Source organism: Molossus molossus, unplaced genomic scaffold (genome assembly GCF_014108415.1).
Source record: "Molossus molossus isolate mMolMol1 unplaced genomic scaffold, mMolMol1.p scaffold_m16_p_10, whole genome shotgun sequence".
In the NCBI taxonomy this organism is placed as follows: Eukaryota; Metazoa; Chordata; class Mammalia; order Chiroptera; family Molossidae; genus Molossus; species Molossus molossus.
In genome coordinates this window covers 16893009-16918971 of record NW_023425345.1, presented here as the reverse complement: position 1 = coordinate 16918971, position 25963 = coordinate 16893009, and the positions used below count along the sequence as shown (strand labels likewise).

The window sequence follows — 25963 nt, the reverse complement described above, 5'->3', positions numbered from 1 at the left end:
GGCAAAGTGCTGAGTGAAAGAAATAAGAAACAAAATGAGATTTATAGCGGCACCATTTACACAGTACCAGTTATATAAATTAAAAATGCATACACACAAAGCATGGTACACATCTTGGTGCTGTGGATGGTAATGAGAGTACTAAGTTTGGGCAGTGCCTCCGCAGTCCCCCAGATCTGTCTCTTGCTTCAGCAGTGTTTGGACAGGACAGACCCAGGGATGCACCTTCTTCCAGCCTCTGACAACCTCCAACTTTTCAGTCATCACCTTCAGAACCATCTCCACCATCTCAGGCAACCTCAGCCGCCGAGACCAGCGAACAAACACCATTTTTTTTTAGCTTAACTTCTTATTGCCGAACAGCCATGAGCTCCCAAATTCATCAGAATTATTCCACTGAGGTGGAGGCTGCCATCAACCCCCTGGCCAACCTGCGTCTGCGGGGCTCCTACACCTACCTCTCTCCCGGCTTCTATTTCAACCTCAACAATGCAGCTCTGGAGGGCGTGGGCCACTTCTTCCTGGGGTTGGCCAAGGAGAAGTGCAGGGTCTCTGAACAGCTCTTGAAGATGCAAAACCAGCGTGGTGGCCGTATTCCCTCCCAGGACACGCTGAAGCCTTCCCAGGATGAGTGGGGCAAAACTCAGGATGCCATGGAAGTCACCGTGGTCCTGGAGAAGAATCCGAACCAGGCCCTTTTGGATCTGCAGGCCCTGGGTTCTACCTGCACAGACCCTCATCTCTCTGACTTCCTGGGGAACCACTTCCTGGGTGAGGAGGTGAACCTCATCAAGAAGATGGGTGACACCTGACTAACCTTCCCAGGCTGGTGGGCCCCCGGCTGGGCTGGGCCAGTGTCTCTTCGAAAGGCTCACCCTCAAACATGACTCGGAGCCCAGAGGCCTTTCAGGGGCCCCTCTGTAGGCCCCTGGCTTTTACCTGAAACCATGAGGCATCCTTTTAACCACCCTGGAGCCCTCTCCCATGTCGTGAAGAGAAAACTAAAGTAAATTTAAGGGCAAGTTGAGCAGTACCAACTATAGCTATTAAAAGCCATTCAGAACTACTTGCAGCTGGTGGACTGAAGAAGACTTTACAGGAGAAGGGGATTGTAGACCTAACTCTATCAGCTGCTTGAATAACTTCCAAGGGATCTCCTTATTAAGAGGTGCTTATGGAAACAACCTTAGGGTCAATCAGTGCATGAATAGATAAGGAAAAAGAGGAATGTTATTCAGCCATAAAAAACAAAAAGAAGTAAATCTTGCTATTTACAATAACATGGATGGGCCTTGAAGGCATTATGCTAAGTGAAATAAGTCAGACAAAGAGAGACAAACACCATATGATTTCCTAAGTGGAATCTAAAAAAGAGAAAGAAAGAACAATGAAGGCATAGATATAAAGAGCAGATTGAGGTTGCCAGAGGATTTTGGAGTGGGGAATGAACAAAATGAGTGAAAAGAATCAAAAAGTGGAAACTTCCAGTTACAAAATAAATAAATAAATCATGGGGGTATAATGAACAGCATGGTGGCCATCATTAATAATAATACTGTATTGCATATTTGAAAGTTACTAAGAGAGTAGATCTTAAAAGTTTTCATCACAGGAAAAAAATTGTAACTATATATGGTGACAGGTCTTAACTAGACTTATTGTGGTGACCATTCACAATATATACAAACATCAAATCATTACGTTGTACACCTGACACTAATATGTCATATGTCAATTACACCTCAATTTTTAAAAATTAATTAATTAATTTTAAAGAGATGCATAGGCTACAAATTAGCCAAGATCCACACAGAAAGGGAAGACTCATGTAACAAAATAATTCCCATTGACCTTAGCCTCCAGGTTAACTAACACCTCTTGGCATCTGGTAATAGAGTTAAGGTGGGCTCATTCCCTAAGAGGTGAGCCAGCAATTGCACTGTGGACATCAGATAAACATTAGAAAATTATCATTCAAGAGACTGGAGAGGAAAAAATTTTACACCAGTTTCTTTTGAATCTTATCAAATCATTAAACACAAAACCATCAGTAAGAAGATGCACATGCAAAGTGATATGATTATGCTGTGGGTAGAACACTAACTTTTTAAATGTGTGTTTTAGTACAAACACCAAATATATATAGGTAAGAGTTACTGCACTGCTACACATCATCCCAATACCCAGTCTAAAGAGAAGTCCTTTATGGTAGCAAGACTCTGATCAGGATTCTTAGCAATTCTAGACTGTCACGGTACAGAGCGACTCGGGAGTTTAGCATGCTGACACTGTCCACATCACGGTACAGAGCGACTCGGGAGTTTAGCATGCTGACACTCTCCACATCACGGTACAGAGCGACTCGGGAGTTTAGCATGCTGACACTCTCCACATCACGGTACAGAGCGACTCGGGAGTTTAGCATGCTGACACTCTCCACATCACGGTACAGAGCGACTCGGGAGTTTAGCATGCTGACACTCTCCACGTCACGGTACAGAGCGACTCGGGAGTTTAGCATGCTGACACTGTCCACGTCTTTTCACTGGTGAGCAATGTGAAATCAAAGCTTTGACTCAGCCAGACTTTATACTGGAAACCAATAAGCTTGGTTGTTTTTCTTTCTTATTCTGATTGGATGGTATTTTTTAAATAAGTTCTTGTGCTGCCCTGGCTGGTTTGGCTCAGAGGTCAGAGCATCAAGCTGAGGACCAGAGAGACCCAGATTCGGTTCCCGCTAAGGGCACGTACCTCAGTTGCAGTTTGTCCCCAGCCCCGGTTGGGGTCATGTGGGTGGCAACCAGTCGATGTGTCTCTCTCATATCGATGTTTCTCTCTCTTCCTCCCTTCCTCCCTCCCGTTCTTTCTGAAGATAAATGCAAAAAAATGTCCTCAGGTGAGGATAAAAATAAATAAGTAAGTAAGTAAATAAATAAATAAATAAATAAATAAATAAATAAATAATAAGTTCTTGTGAGGAACTCACACTCTTTTGGGGCCTTTACTTTATCTCCTAAAATGTTCAGGTCCTGAAAGTCATGTCTCTCAATGATGACATAATTATTAGGACTGGATTTTGCTGCAAGTGACCAAAAGCCCAAACAAAGATCAAAGTGCGTTCTCGCTCGCATAAGCATGGGCAGTCCAGAGCTGATGCGGTAGCTCCACAGTCATAAAGGACCCAGGCGCCTCCATCCTCAAACGAGGCCCGCGTCTCAGAGTCTAGACGAACGCCCTATGAAGGTCCAGCCATCGCACATTCCAGGCAGCAGAGGAGGGAAGAGAAGGAAGGGAGCATATAATCTCTCTCAAAAAAAACCTCTGACGGATTGCACACCCCACTTCCCATTTCAGCCGTCATCCATGGCCACGCCTCCTCTAAAAGAGGCTAGAAAATACAGTCATTATTCCGAGCAGCGATGAGCCCATCTAACAACAGGGATTCTATTACAGCAGGAGAAAGAGGGAATGGATTTGGGGGATAATCACCAAACTCAGCCACACCATTCCTAAGTAAAACAATGTTATTTTATACATTCATTTCCCATCATTGAATAACTGTTCTAGCATACTGTACATTTCCAAATGTGACGTTTTCTATCACTAGAAGTATAAAAAAAGGAAAATAAAAATTTGACTATTTCCAGTATTCAAAAAATATTGGGCATTGTGTGGGCACTTTCACATTTGTCATCTTGTTTGGTTCCCACAACAAGGTATTATCATCACTCGGGGAAACGAAGATTCACAGCAGATACATGAAACTGGAACATTCGAGCTTAGAGCCCCTCTTAGTTTTCTCCCCTATGAAATGTATTTAACAAAATTCTTCTCCTCCTTAGAATCTATAAACAACCCCTATTCAACTCTCCTTTTTCTGTAGCACCAGTAATTAAATCAGGACTTCACCAAGCGTCTGTGGAAAGGTGATTGCCAATATTTGCAATGTGGAACAGAAATTCCCAAAGGTCTCAGTTCCTTGTTTTAAGTCATGAATTCAAGGTCTTCGTGCCCTATGATTAACGAGATGTTTTATTTTACTGTGTGCTGTTCAGAAGAACCACACGATGATATCGCTCTAACTCCATCACATTGGTATGGATTCTCTTGGCTTCCGCCCCAGAAAAGCACCCAACTTGCAGGACGGGCTTCAGTAAGTCCTGCCTCTTCTCCACTCTGGAGTATGTATCATCTATGTCAATAAATTTTCTTTCTTTTTTTTTCTTTTTTACCATCTTCTACCTCCCTCCATCCCTCTTTCCCTCTGGTAATCACAATTACCTGTTGTCTGTGTCTATGAGTTTTGTTTTGTTGGTTTTGGGGGTTTTTTTGGGGGGGGTTGCTTATTGCCCAGCCCCACAACCCTCCCTCCCCTCCAACAGCTGTCAACCTGCTCTCTATCTATAAGTCTGTTTCTATGTTGTTTGTTAGTTTATTTTGTTTAGATTCCACATGTAAGTGACATCATATGATGCTTGTCTTTCTCTGGCTGGCTTATTTCACTTAGCATAAAGCTCTCCAGGTTCATCCAGGCTGTCACTAAGAGTAAGATTTCCTTCTTTTTTACAGCTGAGTAGTATTCCATTGTGTAAATGTATTACTGCCATTTCAAGGCCATTGAATTCATAATTGTGCAGAAGATATTTATTGAATGTCTAATATGTGCCAATCAAGTGAATATGATCTATGAAGTAGAGTAGATTGCTATAATTATTCTTATCCCCATTTTATGGATAAAAACACAGGGCCTAAAAAAGGTTAAGTAACTTGCCCCTGTTCTCACGGTTAATATGCAGAAGAACTAGAACTTGAGTCTGGTTCTGTACAAATAGCTCATCCTGTTAACCTTCCTACAATGAACCAGCTACCAGCTGAGATGTTGGCAACACAGCAGGTGTGTGAGTTCCTGTCCTTGAGGGATCACAGTCCATTGAGGTACACGGAAATGTGCCTTCAACTTTATTGCACTGTGACAGGTGCTAGGAGTGGCTGAGACCCATGGTCATTGGTGCCAATAAAGAGGAGCAGTTAATCCCACACTCAGAACATAAGGCCTTACGTTGTCACCTACCTTCTACGTCTCTCTACCAGGGACCAGGGTCTCATTCATCTTCGTTTCCTTAGTCTCACTGCAATTCCTGACACATCTTAAGTGTTCATGAAGCGGCCCACACTATAAAACCAGCTCTGTGCAACCCAGAGTGAAGAGTGGGTGCCCTGACAAATAAGGCAATTTAGGACCAAATCCACACTTTCTGGCTAAGAGGTTACCTGCCCAGATTTATGCCAATTTTATTTTTCACCTAATGGTATTTGAAGACATTCGTGAACTAGTGGGACTGAAAAACCCCAGCGTGAGCAGCAGCTGGACTGTTTCTGATCCCTGGAGGAACACTGGCCGAGGGGGAGGACAGGCAGAGCCGTGTGAATGAGGAAGCAGCCATAAGGTAGAGGCTTCTGAGCAGTGGGAAGAGACAAGACAGACTTATAGGAAGTCAGAACACCTTCTCTAGCAACCGGCCCAAGAAGCTAAACCATAACCCTTGATACAACTGGCCCCAAAAGGCCAGGACTTGATTAGTAACTGACAGCTTCCCTAATCTTTGTCCCCACTTCCAACTTAGCACCAACTAGAAAGAACCAAATATATACTCATAACAAATCACAGAGGATATCCCACTTCTAGTTAATCCGCCTACAGCTTCCTCGTGCCTACAGTGTCCTCATGCTAACATCCTTCAATCAGAGCATCCTGAAGCCTTCTCTTTCTCCCCCCTCTCCCCCAACTATAAAGGTTTCCCACTTCTCTGCGTGCCTTTGGGGCTACCGAATGCAAGGGACAGTGGCTGACTCCCTTGCTATAGCCGTGGCTTGTACTCATTTTACTGGTCTTCATGTACGTCCACACTGGTCACCAGGAATTTTCTCTGGGCTATGCTCTTTCTTCTTCATGAGCCACACCCATCTGCTTCCCTTACTGATTTACACAGGTTCGAGACTGACTAGTCTTTTTTTCTTTTTATCTGAGTTGACATGCCTCCTGCAGAGAATTGTCAGTCTCTCTGTCTGGAAATTGCTCATTGCGAAGACAAACTGATCAACTGACTTCATCAAATGATCAAGTGCATTTCTATAGCTTTTGTAATTTGCTACTGCGGTGACCTACCCTCCAGCTCTCTCAAACATCCACTTGGGTCTCTGTGTATGCTTTCATCGCTGCTGCTGAAGGGACCACAAAAGAACACAAAATGAGGATCTCATGACATCCTCTGAGGCAGGCCCTGTAATTACACCTGCATGACCTACAAGTACACTGAGGTAGAGAGGGTTATGACCTTCTGGTCCTGGTCAGGATCCAGGGAGAAAGCTTAGCATCCAAGTAGAAAGTTGCAGCAAAAAGGGATGCTTAGGAACAAATAAACCGAGAGAGTGGCACAAAAAGTTGCTAACTACCAAGCTGTCTTTCCAAATTTTCCTGTTGATGAAATGCTGGGATCTTCCATTTCAACACTTAGAGAACCATTAGTATGGAGCTATATTTGCTTCCTAAATTTTGCATTACGTTTCTCTGAAGTGTTATTCACTTTTCTATGGGAGAAGATTCCTGAAAGAGCCCAAGTATCCTTTTTTCAACAGAATCTAACTTCCCCATCTCTCCTCAGCCCCCAAGGTCACTGGACCTCATCTAAGCAGCCAACAGTAGGGCAGCCTTTGTTTCAAAGAGCTCAGGTTTGTGTATTGTAAGAAAAGCAGAGGAACAGCCATTAAAAATGTTTGATTTAACAAGGCAGTTTGTACCTTATGAATTGTACAAGTTATTAATAAATTGCATTTCTTCTCTTTTTATAGAGATTCCTAGTGTGGTGTTTTGGTTTATGCTTTATGATAGGCGCTATAGTTTCAGCGTTTGAATATGAGTTTCATCAATCCTTCATTTGTGCCTCTACCAGAAGGAACTGAGTATCCTAGACTTTGCACACAGTGCCCTCTCCTGGGTGAAGTGACTTCTTTCTTTGCAAGGCTTAAAGATAACGAAATGGATGCTAAAAAGGACAAGGGAAGGCTCCAGGAGCCCCGCATGGCAGGGATTGCTGGTCTCCCCTGGGACCACAAAGAGGGGTATTCAAGGTAGTCAGCCAGACCAGGGCCCAATCCTGTCCCAGTGAAAGGTGAGAGAACCCCCAACTTCTATGACTATAAAGAAAAAAGTACCCTTTGAGACAGCATGGAGGGACTTGGAGAATATCATAATAAGCGAAATAAACCAGACAAAGACAAGTACCACATGATCTCACTTATATGTGGAATGTAGTGAGCAAAATAAAGTGATGAACAAAATAGATGCAGAGACATGGACATAAGGAACAGACTGACAAATCTTGGGGCGGGGGTTAGGGGGATTAACTAAAGAATTTATGTGTATATATGTGGAATCCATGGACACAGACAGTAGTGCAGTGAAGGCCTGGGAGTGGGGCAGGAGTGGGGTGGACAGGGTCAATGAGGAGGGGAAGGGAGGATAGCTGTAAAATTTTCAACAATGAAGATAACTTTTTTTAAGCCAAGGGGAGGATGTGGTCACTCTGGATTCCAGACATCTAACCAGAAATCTGCACTCCTGAGAATAAGCTAGATGGATGAATTTAATCTCACTTCAGATTGGTGCTGGGACTCAAACAGAATCTGATGGGCTTAAAGAAAAAATGTCACCCCCTTAATGCTTAGAATGGCTCCTGGAAATTAAATCCTGTTTATCTCCTGAATGTGTTTAGTTCCCATCAAAGCAATTGAGTTATAAAATATATAGATTGCATTTTTTAAATGCTTTAAGAAGTGGTGGCCTAGAAGTTGAGGAAATACTGGCTTCTCTAAAAAAAAAAAATAAGGAAGGATGTGTATGATCATTGGTGCCGTTCACCGATATTTTAATTTCTTCTGGGCACAGATGAGGACTGCACTTTCCGGACGGCCGTGAAGTTCCGTGTGGCCACGCGGCTTGCGGAGGCCAATGAAGCGAGAGAGGAAGTTAAGCCTGAAAGAGTCGGTGCAACATTCTCCACTTTTCCTTCCTCTCCCTACCACAGGGTGGGCACACCACATCCAGCCCACTGCCAGTTTTTATAAATAAAGTTTTATTGGAACACAGCCATGCCCATCTCTTTACATATTGTCTGTGCCTGTTTGCGCATTGCAAAGGCAGAGTTGAGTAGCTATAACAGAGTTCATATGGCCCTCAAAGCCTAAAATATTTACCATCTGACCTTTTACAGAAAAAGTTTGCCAATCCCTGCTATGGGTGGTGGGGTCCGTGAGAGAAAAATCATGAAGCACAGCCCATGCTGGGCACGACGGACACGTAGCACAAGAATGAAATACACCTTGATTGTTTTAAGTCACCAAGATTTTGAAGTGTTTTTCCTACCCGGCGTGACCAAGCCCACCCTGACTGACATACAGGGTAGAGAAGAGTCTGTCACAAAAAATAGAAAAAGAGAAGGTATACCCAGAATCGAAAATGCCTTGAAAGACTCTCTCCAAACATTAACGATGCAAAATGTGCAAATTCGATGTTACTGACATTGTTCTTTTAACTAGATGGGAAATAGCATGAGCCCCACCTGCAAGTGAGGCTATTTACCAGGTAAGCCAGACAAAGGTGTAATATTTCCCCCTGTAATATCAAAATGAATTCATTTATCTACGGAAGGCCAGCCAGCTTTTAATCAGACACAGGTTTGCTTTATGAGAGGAGTGAAGAGGCCCATTGCAGCAAATCCCAGGCACACACTGATAAATCCCCAAACTTAGGCTCTTATGAAACTCGGGGACACACTTGGCACACTTCCCATTGCTCTCCACACTCCTTCTCAATCACCAAGCCCCAGGCAGCCACCTGATTTGTGACCTTCAGCCGCCCACTGTCCCTCATAGATCATTGCCACCTAATAGAGCCTTAAAATTGTCATCATTTCCTTTACTTCGACATTTGAAAGAAATGTTAAAGATTGATCCACCACTGGGTTGGCTGTTTTGCAACCTCCCCCAGCTGGTTAAGAAGGAAGTCGTCGTAAATAAATGAGGCTTTCCTTGACGTTTTAAATGGTAGCAATCACGGCAATTTCAGCAGCATGGAGAGGAGAGGAAAGAGGTAAGGAGAGGACTGGATAAAAAGAGGACTGCCTTGGACAATGGTTATCACCCTTAGGGAACCAGGTAAATGTTCTCCCAGCTCACCTGGATTGACATTATAACCACCTCTACATCTTGGAGGGAAAGGAGCCCTCCCTGCCATCTTTTCTATCGGACTCGATGTCACATCTGCCTAAATCTAATAGCCTCCCACAGTCCCAAGGCAGGATGCTGAGGACAGAAGAGGCGTGTCTCCTTGTTGACCCATTGTCAGTTCAGAGGTGGTTCCACTGGACGCTGGTCAAAATGAACAGCAGATACCCACACAAGATCACTGTAGGTAAACAAAGGCTTTTCTCCGAAGGGCACCTCTGGACCCAGGAATCAATCCATCTGAACCAGGGAGTGGCACAGAGCGGGGTGGGAGGGCAGGAATGATGGGCTCCATCTCAGGGATCAGCCTCCAGGCATTCCGTAAAGCAGCTAGAGTCCCCTGATGCTGTGGATTTGTGCTGCTCATGACTGCTTCATCCAAATTCAGCTCGGAATGGTAATTCTTCTAACTAATACAGAACTCCACACGCCCTCAGGCTGTGACAAGCCTTCTCTACAGGCCCAAAAAGTAAGGAAAAAGAAAGGAAGGTTTTTTCCTTTTGCCATTAGTGCCAGTCTTCTCTGAGAGTCTGTCTGATTCCTTCCCATCTAGTCCAGGACAATGAGTAGAAATGAGCCTCCCAAACCCTGCAGAGCAGGGAGAAGCCATAAGAATGGAAATAGAGCTTGGGGCCTCTGGTTGAGGTGGTTGAACTGGGTCCACACAGATCATTTGTAACTAGGGCAGCTGCTGAACACACTGGAAAAACAAAAGTTCAAAATGGCTTTACTAAATTAAAGGTGAGATCCAAGGTCACCAGCAAATAAAGGTTAATAGAGGGCCCCTACCACATTTTAGCAGTAAAGGAAGAGCAATAAAAGTAGATTAAAACAAAACTTAGATTAAGGAAGAAACAATAAAACTAGATTCAAATAAAATTTAGGCTAAGGGAAGAACAATAAAACCATCCAAGTACAAACAGCATGTGAAAGTATACGGCAGAGGAAGATCTGAAGGTCTTAATGGACAAGTTTGTTGAGCCAGCAATTCAACAAAAGTGCTAAACAAGAATATAGAAGACAGAAATTATAAAGTGATTTTCATAGATTTATGCATTATTTTACTCAATAAGCTCTACTAAATGTCCACTCTGTACCATGCCCTGTGCAAGAATCTAGAGCAGGAATCAACAAACAGCACCTATAGGCCAAATTTGACCTACCACCTGTTTACATGACCCTTTGTCTGAGAATGATTTTCACATTTCTATTATGTAAAATATAAAACAGAGTATGAGGCCCCGCCGATGTGGCTAAATGGATTGAGGATAATACCATGGACTGAGAAGTCCCTTTCTATTTCTGGTCAGGACACATGCCCTGGTTGTAGGCTCAATCCCCAGTGGGGGGCATGCAGGAGGCAGCCAATTGATGTTTCTCTCTCACCTCAATGTTTCTATCTCTTTCTCCTTTTGTCTCTCTCTAAAAAAAACAATAAAAACATTTTTTAAAAAAAGAGTATTAGCTTTCAGAGAGAAGAGCTTTTCAAAAGTAGAGGAAATTGCCTCTTAGCCTACAAAACCTAAAATATTTACTATCTGGACCTTTTGAGAAAAGAAAAAAAAAGTTTGCTGACCCCTAATCTAGGAAAATAAATTTGAGTAAGAAATGACCCCTGCCCTCAAGGGACTCACAGTTTGGCCTAACTCAATAATCAGTATTATAGTACTTCGTTATTTCTGGCTTCACAATTGAGAAGCAAGATAGAAAATTTGAAGAAAACTCATGGAACGTTATAAAGATTAATGAAAGAATAGGAAGAAAATGAATGAGAAAAGTCTAAAGGAATTTGGATTATTTATTCTCAAGAAAAGGAGTCTATGGGGAAACTTAAGAATAGTCTTCAAATATTTGAGGGTATATTATTAAGCAAAAGGCTTTTCCATTGTGAACATGAAGATTAATAGAATGTAGACTAAATTTTTGTTATTATGAAGATGGTAGGACTTCTTGGAAGGCTTTGAAACTTCTACAACTGAGAAATCCATTTTCTCTAATCCTCTAAAATTAGTATATTTTCTTATCTGTCTGGGAGCTGTTAAGTGTTGTTGTCTGAGCTAAAGGTGCAGGTAGACTAGATGACCTGTGTTTAGGCTTGCTCTCTCATTTTTCCACTCAAAAGCTGGAATTTTTCAGGAGAAAATCTTTTTCCCCCTCTGGGCCTCATTTTCCCCCTTTTGCAAAACGAGAGCCTAACATGTTCTGAGTCTGTGATTTATTGGGCCAAAACTTTGAAATGGTTCAGCAGCTAAGGGAAGCAAGACTTTCGATGATCTCATCTCACCAGAAAGATGCTGTTTTATTCTTAATGTGAATATAAAATTTTAGACTCAGTATTTGTTTTAATTTAAAGGTAACTACTAGTTGGGAAAAAAAAAATTGAATATGTCCACTGAAGGGATAAGACCAAAGAGAGGTTGAATAAATGACTAAAGATTACATAAGAATAAAAGGGGAAATGTTAAGGAGACATACACAAAGAAAGACATAAAATTAGAAGACAGAAGTAAGAACCGAGATTTCACAATCACAATCAATGTGATGAGGTCATAGATGCCTCTTTTTTTTTTTTTTTTTTTTTTTTAATTTTTTTTTTTTTGTTACAGATATTTTACCTTTTTTACCCCATTGGCACCCCCCTCCCCACCCCACCCCTGCCCCGTCCCCAGCTTAGTTGTCCAAGTCCATTGATCACGCATACATGCATATAAGTTCTGTGGTTTATCTCTTCCCACCCCCCCACCCCCTCTTCTGAGGGATGTCAGTCTGTGCCCTACTTCCATGTTTCTGGGTCTACTGTATTCCTCAGACTGTTATGTTCATTATATTCCGTATATAAGTGAGATCATGTGGTATTTGTCTTTTTCTGCTTGGCTTCTTTCACTTAGGATAATACTTTCCAGGTCCCTCCATGTCCTCTCAAAGGATAAGAGAACTTTCTTTCTTACTGCTGCATAGCACTCCATTGTGTATATGTACCACAACTTTTTTATCCATTCAATAGATGCCTCTTTAAAAGACATACACTCTTGTGCAGCTGGTGAGTGGTTGAGCATCGACTCATGCACCAAGAGGTCACTGATTCAATTCTCAGTCAGGGCACATGCCCAGGTTATGGGCCTGATCCCCAGTGGGGGGCATGCAGGAGGTAACCAATCGATGTTCTCTCTCATCAATGTTTCTATCTCTCTCTTCCTCTCCCTCTAAAATCAATTAAAAAAATCTTTTAATAAATAAGTAAAAGATATACACTCTCAGAATGTATCTAAATTCAAATTCTAACTACATGTTGTTTATGAGAGCCACTGAAAACCAAAACCAAATGATCTGCATGTGTAAAAACTACAGGGTTTAATGTGGAATCTGGTTAATGATATGCATGTTGACTTCTTTAGGGGTGAAGTGTACTGATGGCTACAACTTACCATAGAATGCATAAAAAAAAAAAAAAAAAGATAGACTCAGGGGGTGGGTGGATAGATACAGGGAAATACTAATTGTGGGAGCTAGGAGGTAGATATATGGATGTTTATGAACAATTCTGTAGGCCTAAAATTTTTATAAGAAAAACTCGAGGGGAAAAATAAAAGGTTGGCCAAAATAAACCAAACAAGTATATAAAGTAAGATTTCATTTTTTGTCAACTCTAAAGATGAGTAAAGAGAAAGGAAGCTTTTTAAAAAGTGATATTTGAAGTAGGCAGAATCTGAGTTATTTTGGCTTCTTTGTTCTGCTCTTTTCATGACTTGGATAATAATTCCAAGGGCCACACCAGGAAGTCAACTTATTTTGATGTGCTCTGTGCCTCTCTCCAAATGTGACCATCTTTTAGGGAAGGCCATAAAGAAGCACAATTTAAAGACAGTTTTTAGAAACTGTTGCTATTAGAGACGTCTTTCTTTATGCTGATTTATATCTAGAACTTTCTATCAGTAGAAGGACATTGGTCTTAAAATCAAATGGAGTGTGATGTCATCCAGTTTCATGACATTATAGCCATGGGCATGTAAATTAAACACTGGCCTTCGGTCAGAGATCTGACACAACACTGGAAATGTAATATGCTACATGACATAATATAACTCTACATGTTTAGTGTAAGGTGCTTATTAGCCAGAACTCCTAATTTTTTTCACCTCTAACTGGCTCCTCCCATAGCTGCCCCATCTCAAAATGGGGAGTTTCTCAGGTCAGAATCCTTAGTGCTATCTGTTTCCTTTCTTTCTCTCCTATCTCACATATGATGCAAACACTGTTGAATTAACTTGCAAAAGATACCCAGAATCAGGGTAATTTCACCTCCTCCAATGCTACATCTCCAGCACCAACCACTATCGTTCCCTTTATCTGATAATTGCAGCTGCCGTGAAACTGGTTTCCTGGCTTTGACCTTTGGCCCTCTAGTTTAGTCACAACACAGCAGCCAGAATGTTCTTTTAAATTATGTCTGATGCTATCACTCCTCTGCTCAAAACTCCTCGGTGGCTCCCTATCTCAATCAGAGTAAAGCTCAAGTCTGCAGTGGCTCTCAGCGTCTCCCAGCTGCTATCCCAGCTCCTCCCACGCCCTTCCCACTACTCAGCTCCAGCCACACTGACCTCTGTTCCTTGACTCTGTCAAGCACACGCCAACCCCAGAGCATTCACTGTTCTCTCTGCCTGAAAATCTCCTCCATCTGATATCCACATGATTTACTCTCATCCACCCTCCATGGCTCTGCAAAAACACCACCTAACCCGATAGACCGCGACTCCACACTCCCCATTATGCTGACTTTGCTTGATTCTTTCCACAGCATATTACATGCTCACGTGCTTCCTTATTGTCTGTATCCCTTGGCCCTCGTACCTTGTTCCCAGAGGCCAAGAGCCTTTGTATCGGTCACTACTGTACGCTCCGAACTGGAAAAGAACCTGGCACTTCTTTGCTCCTTGATAAGTACTCGTTGAAGGAATATGAAAGTGCTTTGAAAATTATAAAGCACTAAATACATGAGGTGTGGCATTATTATTATTTACATGGATGGGCCAAAGGAGAGCCTTTGAAACAAAATCCCCAGTTCGTTTTTTTCCTCAATGTATCCTCTTTGCTCTGTGACAAGGAGATTCCTCCTCTATCACCTGCCACATTTGATTATGTGACACCAGAGGTGATATTCAAAATAGTTAACAACCTGCTGCGCAGGACCCATCAGAAAGGACACAATGACCCATCGAAATAAAGCCAGCTGAAACCGGCCTCTACCAGAGCAACACTGGCCTGGGGAAACTTATGATCAATGACAGTTCCACTACACTGTTACCTTTGAAAACTTGCAGAGAAATAAGCCTTGAATTTAGAATGTTTAAATCCTGGGTTCATTGCCACTCCCTCCAACTCAGGGTTTCTCAACCTTGGCATGATTGGCAGTTGGTGTCATATAATTCTGTGATGGGAGACGGAGAGATGTCCTATGCATTGTAGGATGTTTAGCAGCGTCTCCAGCCTCTACCTTCTAGATTCCAAGAACTTTTCCTTCAGGTTGTGACAACCAAAAATATCTCCATACATTGCTAAATGTCTCCTGGGGGGTAAGAACCACTCATGCAACTCTCAGCTATGGAAACTGAGCTGAATAAACCCCTGTGGGGGATAATTTTCTTGTTTGTAAAACAAGATTAGCTTGGCGTAGCTTTCAGAACTAAAAGAAATGATGTATATAACAAGTACTTAGCAAATTTTACTATATTATAATTTTTTGTACCTATCCTTTTTTTGACTCCTGACAAAGTGAGCTGTTTATCTTGCTCTAATAAACGACTTTGCTTATGTAGGCTACATTGCTGATGGGCATACTGAGTTTCCACAATCATAAAGTTGAGCTTTTTAGTGCCTTATCAGGTCACACCTGCAACACACAAATTATCTGCAAATCCGTTCCCTGGTTGGTTTCTCCTCTTAAAGAGCATGCCCTTTGCAGAGTGCATTCAGAGGCAGTCTGCTCACCCATGGTTAATTTTATGGGTTGTTTATCTACAGTAGGATTTACTTGGGTCTATCTTGGTAAAGGTAATGAAGTCTGGGTGTGCTTTCATGGGGATGTGAAGTTAGCTAGGGAGAACAGAGAAAAGTCTCAGGCTGGTTTTGGAAATGTCACTTCAGAATCACTTAAATTGGAAAAGTTCTAGACAGTTCTAAAAGAAGAGCTTCAGTAAACAAACCCATCACAACAAATAAGACAGAAAACGTTTATCTGCTTTTTGGAGGCAGAGAATAGTGCAGCATATGGTGTGAATTCTATCTTGGAAACTATTAATAACCTGCTCTGCCAACTTTTCAATCCCCTCAAGGACTAGACAAATACATTGCACAGTAGACTATATCCACTGTGATATTAATTTATGTCTTCCCTGGTGAAAGGGTTTTAAAGGGTGGTAGGAATCTAGGAGGGGTGGGTAAAAGTACCCTCATTTTACAAATGAAGAGACCCAACGAGGTTTGGTAGACTAGACAAGGTCATAGAGACAGTAATTGATGGAGCCAAGACTTGATCTCCAGTCAGCCACCTTCAGATTCCAATCTTTTCATTGATCTGCGCTGAAATAACTCAACATTCTTGAAATGCACTACCTGCCCTCCATTATTCCACCACCCTTCCCACCAAAAGCAATGGCAGGAAGTATAAGTGGGTTTTAATAGGGCCAGCACCTTTACAAAGGGCAAAGTCCAAAAAGCTGAGAACAGTTGGGTTAATGGCAGGAAAGATGAGCAACCCCTCCCCCACCTTGAAGCAACTGCTGATGAAGGAACACCAGAACGAGCTTCTACATCTGAAGCCCCCTCACGCTGATTCATACATTCTCTTATAGAATGGTTAGGCTTACTGAGCCCTAGCCTGCCCCATGAGATGTGAACCATGAAAACTACCTCCACTCAGGAATGATATTCAAAATATGTGCACTTAGTTCAGCAGAGGGACCGACCAATGAGAACAGACTCTGACCCTGGAGACCTCCTGCTGTCCTAACCCCTCTTTGGTTGGTTGATCATGAGGCAATCTGGAGGGAAGGGGGTCTCTGGGGTGGGTAGACACTTAGAGGGGCTTGTAATGACTACTTACCCACTAGAATAGGAAAATTTCAGTATCTTAATGATGTGTCCAGCTGTTCTTGTACATCGAGACATTTAGCCCACACTGCCTGGATACATGACCTTACACAAATTACTTAGTACTTCTAAGCCTTCGTTTCATTTATTTGTAAAATGAGGATGATGATAACAGTGCTAACCACCCAAAATTGTGGTGAAGATTAAATAAGATGCAAGAATAGTGCTCTGCATTGTTCCTGACACATACTAGATGTGCAATAAATATTAACACTCATTATTATTGAAGCAGAAAGCTTGAAATATGCAACATATCAATTAATTTTGACAGAAGTGAACTTGAGTCTCCTATATTAGGAGCAACTATTTCCTGAGGTCAGACAAACATGCAATAGTTTGCTCCTCACTGAATCATACCTTCTAATCCTGGTAACTGAGTCAGCTGGATTCCCTTTGGGTTCTATTCCAGGCATTGGTACTAATTTTATCCCCAAATAAGACAAATAAGATGACCTCTCTTGTCACCAGGGTGCCTTATAAAGTCAATCATAATTCATCCTGTTTCTACCAGTAGCTTAGACCTCATTTTGCATGTCAAGTTTTCGCTGCAAAAGCCCAAGCTTTTCAGTATCTGAACACAGTCTCTTATGCCCCAGTCCTCAATGGCTGTTTCCTGTCCCTCAATGCCAGTCATTAGCTCCCTGACCTCTGTTTCCTGGCTTTCTCAATGCTCACTGTCAACATGATCAGAACTCAACCCCTTCAGTGCTGTGAGAGTCTCAGCCCAACATTATTTTCCAGATTTGGATCCTCAGTAGATCCCACATGTTCTCCTTCTAGACTCAGCTCCTTGTGGTAGATCTTCTAAAATCCCTCGTGCCAACCCTGGGTGTGCTCCTATATTTAGCTGGCATCTTCGGCTGACCTAGACTCCAGGCTGCAAAGCATGGCTGTTATGAACACTGTGCTGGATTTGCACAAAGGAGAGTTCAAATGCCATGTCTGCCACTTACTAGCTATGACATCTTGAACAAGTACTAAAGCTTTCTGAACCAAATTATAAAAAGGGGAGAAAAATGCATACTTCCCAGAGTTGCTGTGGAATTGAAAGAAGTAAGTTAGGCTTAGGTCCATCATTGGCACATAGGAGCATTTAATAAGTCAGTATTAGTTTTGATGGAAACATTCCCTTCTTCACTGCAACTTGGTATCTGCCCATTCTCTACCTATGTAAACTAGATCCTTAGCAAAACTACTTAGAAATGACTCAACAGCCAGAGAGCTGCTCACGCCAATATTTGTAGGTCTCTCCATCAAAATTATCCAAAGAAAATCAAAGTTTGACATATACTGTTTTTACTATTTGATTACAACTTTATTTCCCTGAACAAACAGATGGTGAGCATCTCTCATATGCCAAGCTCTAGGCCAGGTGAACAAGACAGATCTGCTATCTGCCCTCACGGAGGTTACCGTCTGAAGTTCCTGAGCAGAATCAAGGGAACCTTTGTGGCAAGCTCCTTGCTCACCCAGCACAGTGCTAGGCTTGTGAAGTAATTCTTTCACTAGTACTTTTCCAATATTTCAAATGGGAGCATATTACCCTTATAATTTAAGAATTCATTAAAATTGAAAAATACTTGCTGACTCTCTGAGAAGTACAGGAGAGCAATTCGTCAGCCACCTGATGAAGCAGGTGCAACAGTGTTGCGTTCTCCCAGGCAGACTCCCGAGCTAGCAGCCACTGCCGAGTCTTCCTTAAACGCAGCATCTACTCTTCCCTCCAGGCACTTTGCATTTTTTTTTTTTTTTTTAACCTGAACCACCCAGTGTTCTGAAATAAATCCTGTGTTTAAAATCCAACCAATTTCCTCTGGACGTTTACAACAGACATGAGTTACTTTATCTGGATTCTTCGAATAAGAAAAGATTCCAATGGGTACAGTCAGTCTTTTAGGAAAGCAAAGAAACGTCTGTCTTTGGGAGCTGGTATGTGTGATGGCACCGTGTCTTAGACAAGCCTTCAGTTTTGTGAAGTTTGGAGATTAATAATCCCGGAGGGGGGGGGGGGGCATGCCAGAAGGTAGGCAGGCCTTGCCTTAGCCAAGGAGGAGATTCTTGCCTGCTTTGCTGGGACTCGCGGCATCATCACAGTGTAAATTGGAGAGCCGGATGAATCGGTGTGCATCCCACCCAGAGCTCTTTATTTGTTGAAGTAAAATGCTCACAGTCTTTGCTTCGGCGGGTGGAGAGAGGGTATGTCATTGAGTGAATATGAATTAATCAGTACTTTATGGACAGAACCTATAATTTTAAAGCGGGGGAAAGGGAGCCATTTATCAGAGTTCCAGTCGGCAATCTGCCTGTCATTGCTAATCAATCTTTCACGAAATGGAGTTTCGCAACCTTGGCAGGCACGGTCCCCCTCCTCCGCATTTCCTTGGAAGGAAAAACTAAGTTAGCATTCATTTCGAATATTTCCTCCTTCTTCCCTATTTGAATGTTCTGTACTTGAAAAAAATTCTCTGGAGCCCTTTATTTTTAAAGCTTTTTCCCCCCAAATTTGTAAGTTCAAGACCTCTCTCATCAGAAGAAATCATTCATATACGTCTTCTCCCGGGAGACTGAAAGTAAGAAGCTGAGTTTCAGGTTAAGAGACACAATGTTTTAGTAAGTGTAATATTCTGGGCTTGCTCAACACTCAGTTTCGGGATACAGTCTGTTGTAGGCCAGAGGAATTTGGAAATAGATAAGAGGACCAGTAAAAGGTACAACATTCCAGTTGTAATGCTCTATAATTTCCCTCTACCTACTCACAGAAGCGAGATTCCGCCGAATTATAAACTGCCTGCCAATAACCTCATGATGCCCTGATTTAATTAGGATTGTGTGCACCTACTTGAAGGGTCGCTTCATTGGCTGTGAAATGTGCCACTGGATGTCTGGATTAAGATTTAAAGAAAACCTGAAATATAGAGTGGCACGGAGCCAGTTTCTAGCCGCTCAAACTGTACAGACGAATATATGTGATCATTCTCCCCGAGGTTGGTAACTTTTTATTTTTAGCCACAAATCCACAGGCTATTTCTCTCGGTTCGGGATGGGGCCTGATGGCCGGTGAAGAGCTTAAAAAGGTACATGACTGAGAAACAAGTTGTTAAGAGGCTATCATGAAGGGTTGGTGGGAGGCGGGGAGGACGCTGGTAATGATTTTGCCATTAAGCTTGCACTCCATTTTACAGCTTGGATTTATTGATAACAACAGGTGGTGGTATTTGTGGGGAATTGCTTGTTTTTTCATTTGAGAAGGGCAGCTCCATACATCTGCTAGAAGGCGAAACAAAACCTTCTCGGAGCGCTGTTCCCTGGCTCTCCGCATCACCATTAGGAAGGAAGAATTTGTAGCAAAAGGCCACCCTGCCATTATTTCTTTCTGATGACACTCATTTAGCAGCCATTAAAATGCAAATAGAACTATGATTTTTAGATCACAAAATTAACATTAACGGTTGAATGATTGATTAAAGGTCATGGCAACGGTATAACTTAATTTCTTAGATAATTGTGTTCGGTTTTCTGCAGACTGTTTGGGTTTCTGAATTAATTTTATCTGTTGTTGCGCGCTGACAGGTGCAGTAATTGGCAGTCTCCTCTGGGCTCCATCCTTGCCAAGCACCGCACCCTCTTCTCTGTCCGAGCCGCAGCCTGAAACACGGGCGAGAAGGCCCACCGCCACCGCACAACCGGCCGCTTTGTGAGTCTGGGTGAGGTCACTAGAGGGGTTATTTCAGACCTGCAAAGCCCCAGATAGATTTCTGTGCCACGCCTGATGAGTTTTCTCTCTAACAATTTCCTGCATCAGGCTCACAGTGGTACGAATTGACCCAGCCCTCCCCAGGGGTTGAGGCCAGCTTCCTCAGATCCCCCACTGCAAGTTCCCATCACAGACCTTTTTCCTTTAAGGGAGGCAATAAGCCATGCTGAGAGGTTTTGGGGGGCTTTTCATGTCACCTCTGTAGGTGAGAGTTCAGGCAGTGACCTAGGTTGCTGAGATGGGATGTGGCCAGAGATGAGGTCTATCTGTTCTGCTTCTCAAATGTCAAAAACATATATATGGTGCTTACCTGGCACGTTACATACCTTCTTTAATGCCAACAAGTACATGCCTCTGTATTGTACAGTCATGAATTTACAGGAAAAGCACCACAGCCCTTCGAGAGAGAATTAAGTTACAACTATCATCATCGTTGTCGTCATCTTTATCTCTTAAAGTAATTTCTCCTGGAAGTTTCAAAGGACTTTGTGTTATTGTGACAGACTCTATTTTGCACACTTCTGTCCATCAACTGCTGGACACTGGCTTGAATCATATCTTTTCATTCTTATGAGTTCTTAGACGAAAGCCGCACAGATGACCCCTAACTGACCAGTCCTGCTCGCTAAGGGCTTACAGTATAGTGGGAAAGACCTCTGCACACGAAACAATTAAAGAATAATGCAAAGCAATGTGTAAAACAGTAACCAGATACAAGCTCCTTGAGGTCGCAACCATGTCTCATCAGGCTTTACCTCCACACAAGTCTTCATTCAACAAATATGTACTGAGCACCTACTAAGTGCCAGGCTCTGTACCAGGCATCTGTACTCAAATAAAGAGGACGATCACTTCAGAATGCAACATAGCCCTGGCCAGTTTGGCTCAGTGGTTAAAGTGTCGGCCTGCGGTACAGACAGAATGCAACATAGCCTCTGATGGGGTGCATGGGAGGGAGACTAAGCGATGCGTAACACTGAGAAGTGGGCTGAGCATTACAAAAGGGAAAAGTTTTGCCCCGGCCAGTTTGGCTCAGCGGTTAGAGAGTCAGCCTGCAGACCAGAGAGACCCGGGTTCGGCTCCCGCTAAGGGCACGTACCTCGGTTGCAGTTTGTCCCTGGCCCTGGTTGGCGTTGTGTGGGTGGCAGCCAGTCAATGTGTCTCTCTCACATCAATGTTTCTCTCTCTCTCTTCCTTCCTCTCTCCCTCCTGCTCTATGTGAAGATGAATGCAAAACTGTCCTCGGGTGAGGATTTTTAAAAAAGGGGGAAAGTTTTAAAAACTACTATGAGAGTTTGCAGGAGGCTTTGCACCCCCAGCGTTTTCACAGCATGTCGCAAGTCCTAAATGAATGCTTGTTGAAGCCATCAACCCCTTTATTAATAAGTGAACAAGAGGGTATAAGGACGTAATCCTAATGAGTTCTAGAGGAGTCCATGGGGAAAAATGGAACTTGTAGGCCACCACGCTGGCTCTTGTCAGTTCCTCAGACATGCCATGCTTCCTCTACCCCAGGGCCTTTGTACATGCCACTTTCACTGTGTGACACTCCCTTCCCTCCTCTATGCCTAGTTAATATCCAGTCATACTTCACACCTCAACCCAAAAGCCAGACTGCAGAGAAGGTGCCCCTGACTTCCTTTTCCCTTCCCTAACCCCAGATCAGGTCCAAGACTTGGATAGAGAGGCCTTGTCAGGTACCCAGGTGTGGTTCCCACAAGCCCCACCACCCCCGCCTCTTATAACCACATCACACAACTAATGCTGCGTCAGATAATTATCTGATGAATGTTTCTCTCCCCATTCTGGACTCCAGGCTCCATGAGGGCCCAACAGTGCCTGTTTTGTACCATTGTGTCCATTTCAAACCCTTGATAAATAGTTGTTAAATGCACAGGAGGAGTTTTCTGTGTTGGGTCTTGAAAAATGACAAGTATCCAAACAGGCAAAGAAAAGGAAGAGCAAGCATGGAGGGTGGAAATAGTGCAGGGTGGGTCTCATGGGGCTGTGCAGGGCGGATGCAAGTATTTCCCCAGCTGTCCAGCTGAGGCTCAGACCAGCAGGGTGGGTGGTGCTGGGTCTGGTGTTCCCCGCACTGCCAGGTATTAACCCTTCAGTTCCTGGGCTGTGGAAGAGTGGGCGGATCCCAGGCAAAGGTGCACCTGGGTTGAAGGGTAGGGGTGCTCCTCGGGGCAGCAGCTCTCTGCCAACATTGTAACAAGCTGAAGATTCTATCAGAGGATACTAGCTGACTGAGAGCAATTTGAAAGGTGAAAGGTACCCCTCAGGGGCCATGCCCATGTGGTTGGAAAGAAGATAAACTAAATTGTAAGGAGCCTTAAAATTCAGGCCTACGCTTTTGATCTTCAGTTCATCGGGCAACCAGGAAGTCACTGGTCCCTAAGAAAGGAAACAATGATGAAAGGCATATTTTTAGGAGGACTGATTTCAAAGTTTGAGCCAGATACTGTGACAGTTTCCGGAGAACTAAAGATGATACGTAGACATCAGGCTTAACCTAAACTAAGTTTCCCATTTTATAATGCTCAGAGGAGATTCTGAATTTCCTAAATTGTTCAAGTCTCCGTGCTCAGCCTCTAAGAGGCTGGTTTTGACGGCTCCCTCTTCTGGTCCCTGAGCTCCCTAGAGGTAATTCCTTACATCCTTAGTGTTGAGGGTGGTGTCTGGCTGGCCTTGGTAATGTTTTTGAATGAATAGATGAATAAAATGGCTTTATTCAAAACAAAAACATAAAAAGTCACCACCAAGTCTGTGCTATTATGCAAATCCTGTCTCTGCTCTAACTTTATCTTAAACAACTTTCCCCAAATAAAGCTTGTCTTTCATCAGCTTGATCAAAACCAAAGGCATCCTAAGTTCCCTCTATCCTTGTCTGCAATTTAATAGAACCCCATCTGTCGGTGAGCTTGCCTGCCCCTCTAAACCTAACCCAGTCCCCCTTCTTGGCAAACACTAGCTTGGTAAGCTGTATTTCATGAAGTTAACTAGGCTCATTACAGAGAACATATTTCCAGGAGGAGGGATATTAATTTCTTCCTCATACAAAGAACAAAAATCAATACCGTAAATCCAGGAAATCTCTCCTAAATGTCTCCCCCGCCATCACTCTCTCCCACGCTCTGTGCAAATACCATTATGACAGGTGAGCTATATTTCTTCTCAGGCAGTAGGATATTGAGGTGACTGCAGGACAAGTCACACTGCTGAAGTAAGGAGTACTGGCTCAGATATTATTCCTCAAGGTATTTGGTGACATTGGAATTCTGTCAAATGATGCTGAATGTACCTTTATCTTTTAAACTAAGCCCCAGTTCCGATGCTCAGCCTGCTTAGAACACGCTGAACGTGAATGGTGACTCCAGGGTCACCACCTATGGGTTTCAACATGAGTTAGAGGTAGGTGAAAAGGAAGCAGTTTTCTAGGACATGTTTGCTTCTCAATAAATTCATTTACTGAAACGTGTGATAAACACCAACTGCACACATTGTATGAGTGACTCATAAAAAGTGGAGATGCGGGCACCAATTTTGCAGGAATTGACAGTCTAAGTAAGCAAATAGAATTTAAACTGAGGCGTAGTTTTAATTTGAATACACACATGTCAGAGTCTAGTAAATTCCTGTGCAGAAATGTTAAGTCTCGGAGTAACCTTTTGAGGATCCCTTAACCTCATGCAGCCCCAGGGGGAAAACACAGCTTCATTTTAGGAGTGAACAAGAATATAATTTTAGCCCTGGGCAGTGTGGCTCAGTTGGTTGGGTGCCATCCTGTGCACCGAAAGGCTGCTGGTTCGATTCCCTGTCAGGGCACATGCCCGGGTTGTGGGCTCAATCCCCAGCGGGGCATGCAGGAGGCGGCCGATGGATTCACTATCACATGGATGTTTCTCTCCCTCTCCCTTCTTCTCTCTCTAAAAAAATCAATAAAAATATTTTTTAAACAGAATATAATTTTAGAAATCTTCCAAGATGTTGACCTCTGTCAGTCTAAGACCCAGAGTCTTGGATGGGTTATTATAAATTAAAATCTAATGAGTACTCCATCCTTCTCTCTGGATCTATAATGCCCCATTCAATCAGCACCATCCAGCTGACGTGTGCAATTCAGCTCTGAGAGGTAGATTGCAAAACTTGGTGACTTCAACGTCCCAAGGGCATAGGCAAAATTAATTAAAGCAGTGACACTAAATACTATCCCTCCTCCGGCCCTCCCTCCCAAGTTTATTTCTAATTATCTTCCACTGAGTCAGGTCCCCAGTGAGTCAAAATTTTTATTAGATTTTTAGGAGCCATCTCCTGACAGCTTCAAAGGATTTTTATATTTTAGCATAGTTGATTCCCTCTAATATGTTTCCGTCTCTTAACTAATCTCTACGCTGATTCGTATTATAAAACCATAGAATGGAAGGAGTCCTCTGAGGCCACCAAGCCCCATTCCATCTGCACATAGACAAGGAAACTGAGGCCTAGAGAAGTGTGAGATCTTGAGAAATACGAATGAGTTAACATTGCAGAAATCCGATGCTACAGAAACCTACCATTAGGTCTTATCAAGACGAAATTGGAAATGGTCCTAGAATAAAGGCCTAGATAGTCCAACTTTGAGGATATCCCAACAAAAAGTTATCTTACACTTTAGTCATCCTCCGTAAAGTCCCTCCCCCACCATCAACAAGCCCAGCCCATGCACTTCAGTACCTGCCTCTCCAATGTGGACGAACAGACAAGGAGCCATCATACATATGAGCAAAGATTGCACCATGAGAGACAGAAAAGCAAACTAAAAACAAAACAAAAGGAACCTAGAGACAACAAAAAACATGGGAAAGAGAAAGTCTCAAAAAGATATCTTCAGAGTGATGTTTAATGCCTAAAATAGGATGCTATAAAAGGAAATTTATTAAAGAACAAGAAAGAGTTGTTAGATACTAAAAATAGTAGGCAAATAAAAAGACTTCACAAGGAGTTTGGACAATCAAGACGAAAAATCTCATAGAAAGTAAAACAAAAAGATAAAGAGAGAAAAACCAGGTAAAAACTAAGAATGCCGGAGGGATTGATCCGGTGACCTGCTGTGCAACCAACCGGAGTTCCAGAAATTCAGCACACAGAAAACGGAGAGGAAATAACTATCAGAGGCATAAAACAAGAACATTTGCCAGGGCTGCAGGAGAGAAGTCTGCCGAGAGGCCTTCCGGAGTGCCCTGCACCACAATACAGCTCTGTGGGAATTCAGAAGGCCTGGGATGCAGGGGAGATCTAGACAGCTTTGGAGAAGGGGAGGGTTTTCATCAAGCAACCAGGAATTAGGATGACTTTGGATTTCAAGACATTGAAAATTAAAATATAATAAAGCAATGCCTCCAAAATTCTGAAAGAAGATTATTTGAAGCCTAACATTTGATGCCAACTAAATGATGAATCAAACGGAATAAAGACAATTTCACTCAAGCAGGGTTCCGGGCATGTATCTCCTGTGCGTTATTTCTTAGGCAGTTACTGAGGGATTGAGCTTCTGAAAAAGGGGAGGGAAAACACAAGAGAGAGGAAAAGATGGCATTCAGGAAAGGGACCCAACACAAAAGAATTATAAAGGTAAGTCCAGTCCAGCTGGTGTGGCTCAGTGGTTGAGCATTGACCCGTGCACCAAGAGGTCGCCAGTTCGATTCCCTGTCAGGGCACATGCCCAGGCTGTGGGCCCGATCCCCATGCAGGAGGTAGCCAGTCGATGTTCTCACTCATCAATGTTTCTACCTCTCT

General features: G+C 42.9%; 1 protein-coding gene across 1 annotated transcript; it reads left to right on the top strand.

Moving 5' to 3' along the window:
- The first annotated feature begins 365 nt into the window (after positions 1 to 365).
- LOC118624361 (ferritin light chain-like) lies at positions 366 to 812 on the top strand. Its single transcript, XM_036252559.1, has one exon. It carries the CDS (start codon positions 366 to 368, stop codon positions 810 to 812), a length of 447 nt encoding a protein of 148 aa, XP_036108452.1.
- The last annotated feature ends 25151 nt before the right edge of the window (positions 813 to 25963 follow it).

Coding starts and splice junctions, on each gene's coding strand:
- LOC118624361 (XM_036252559.1), top strand. CDS start 366: ATGAGCTCCCAAATTCATCAGAATTATTCCACTGAGGTGGAGGCTGCC.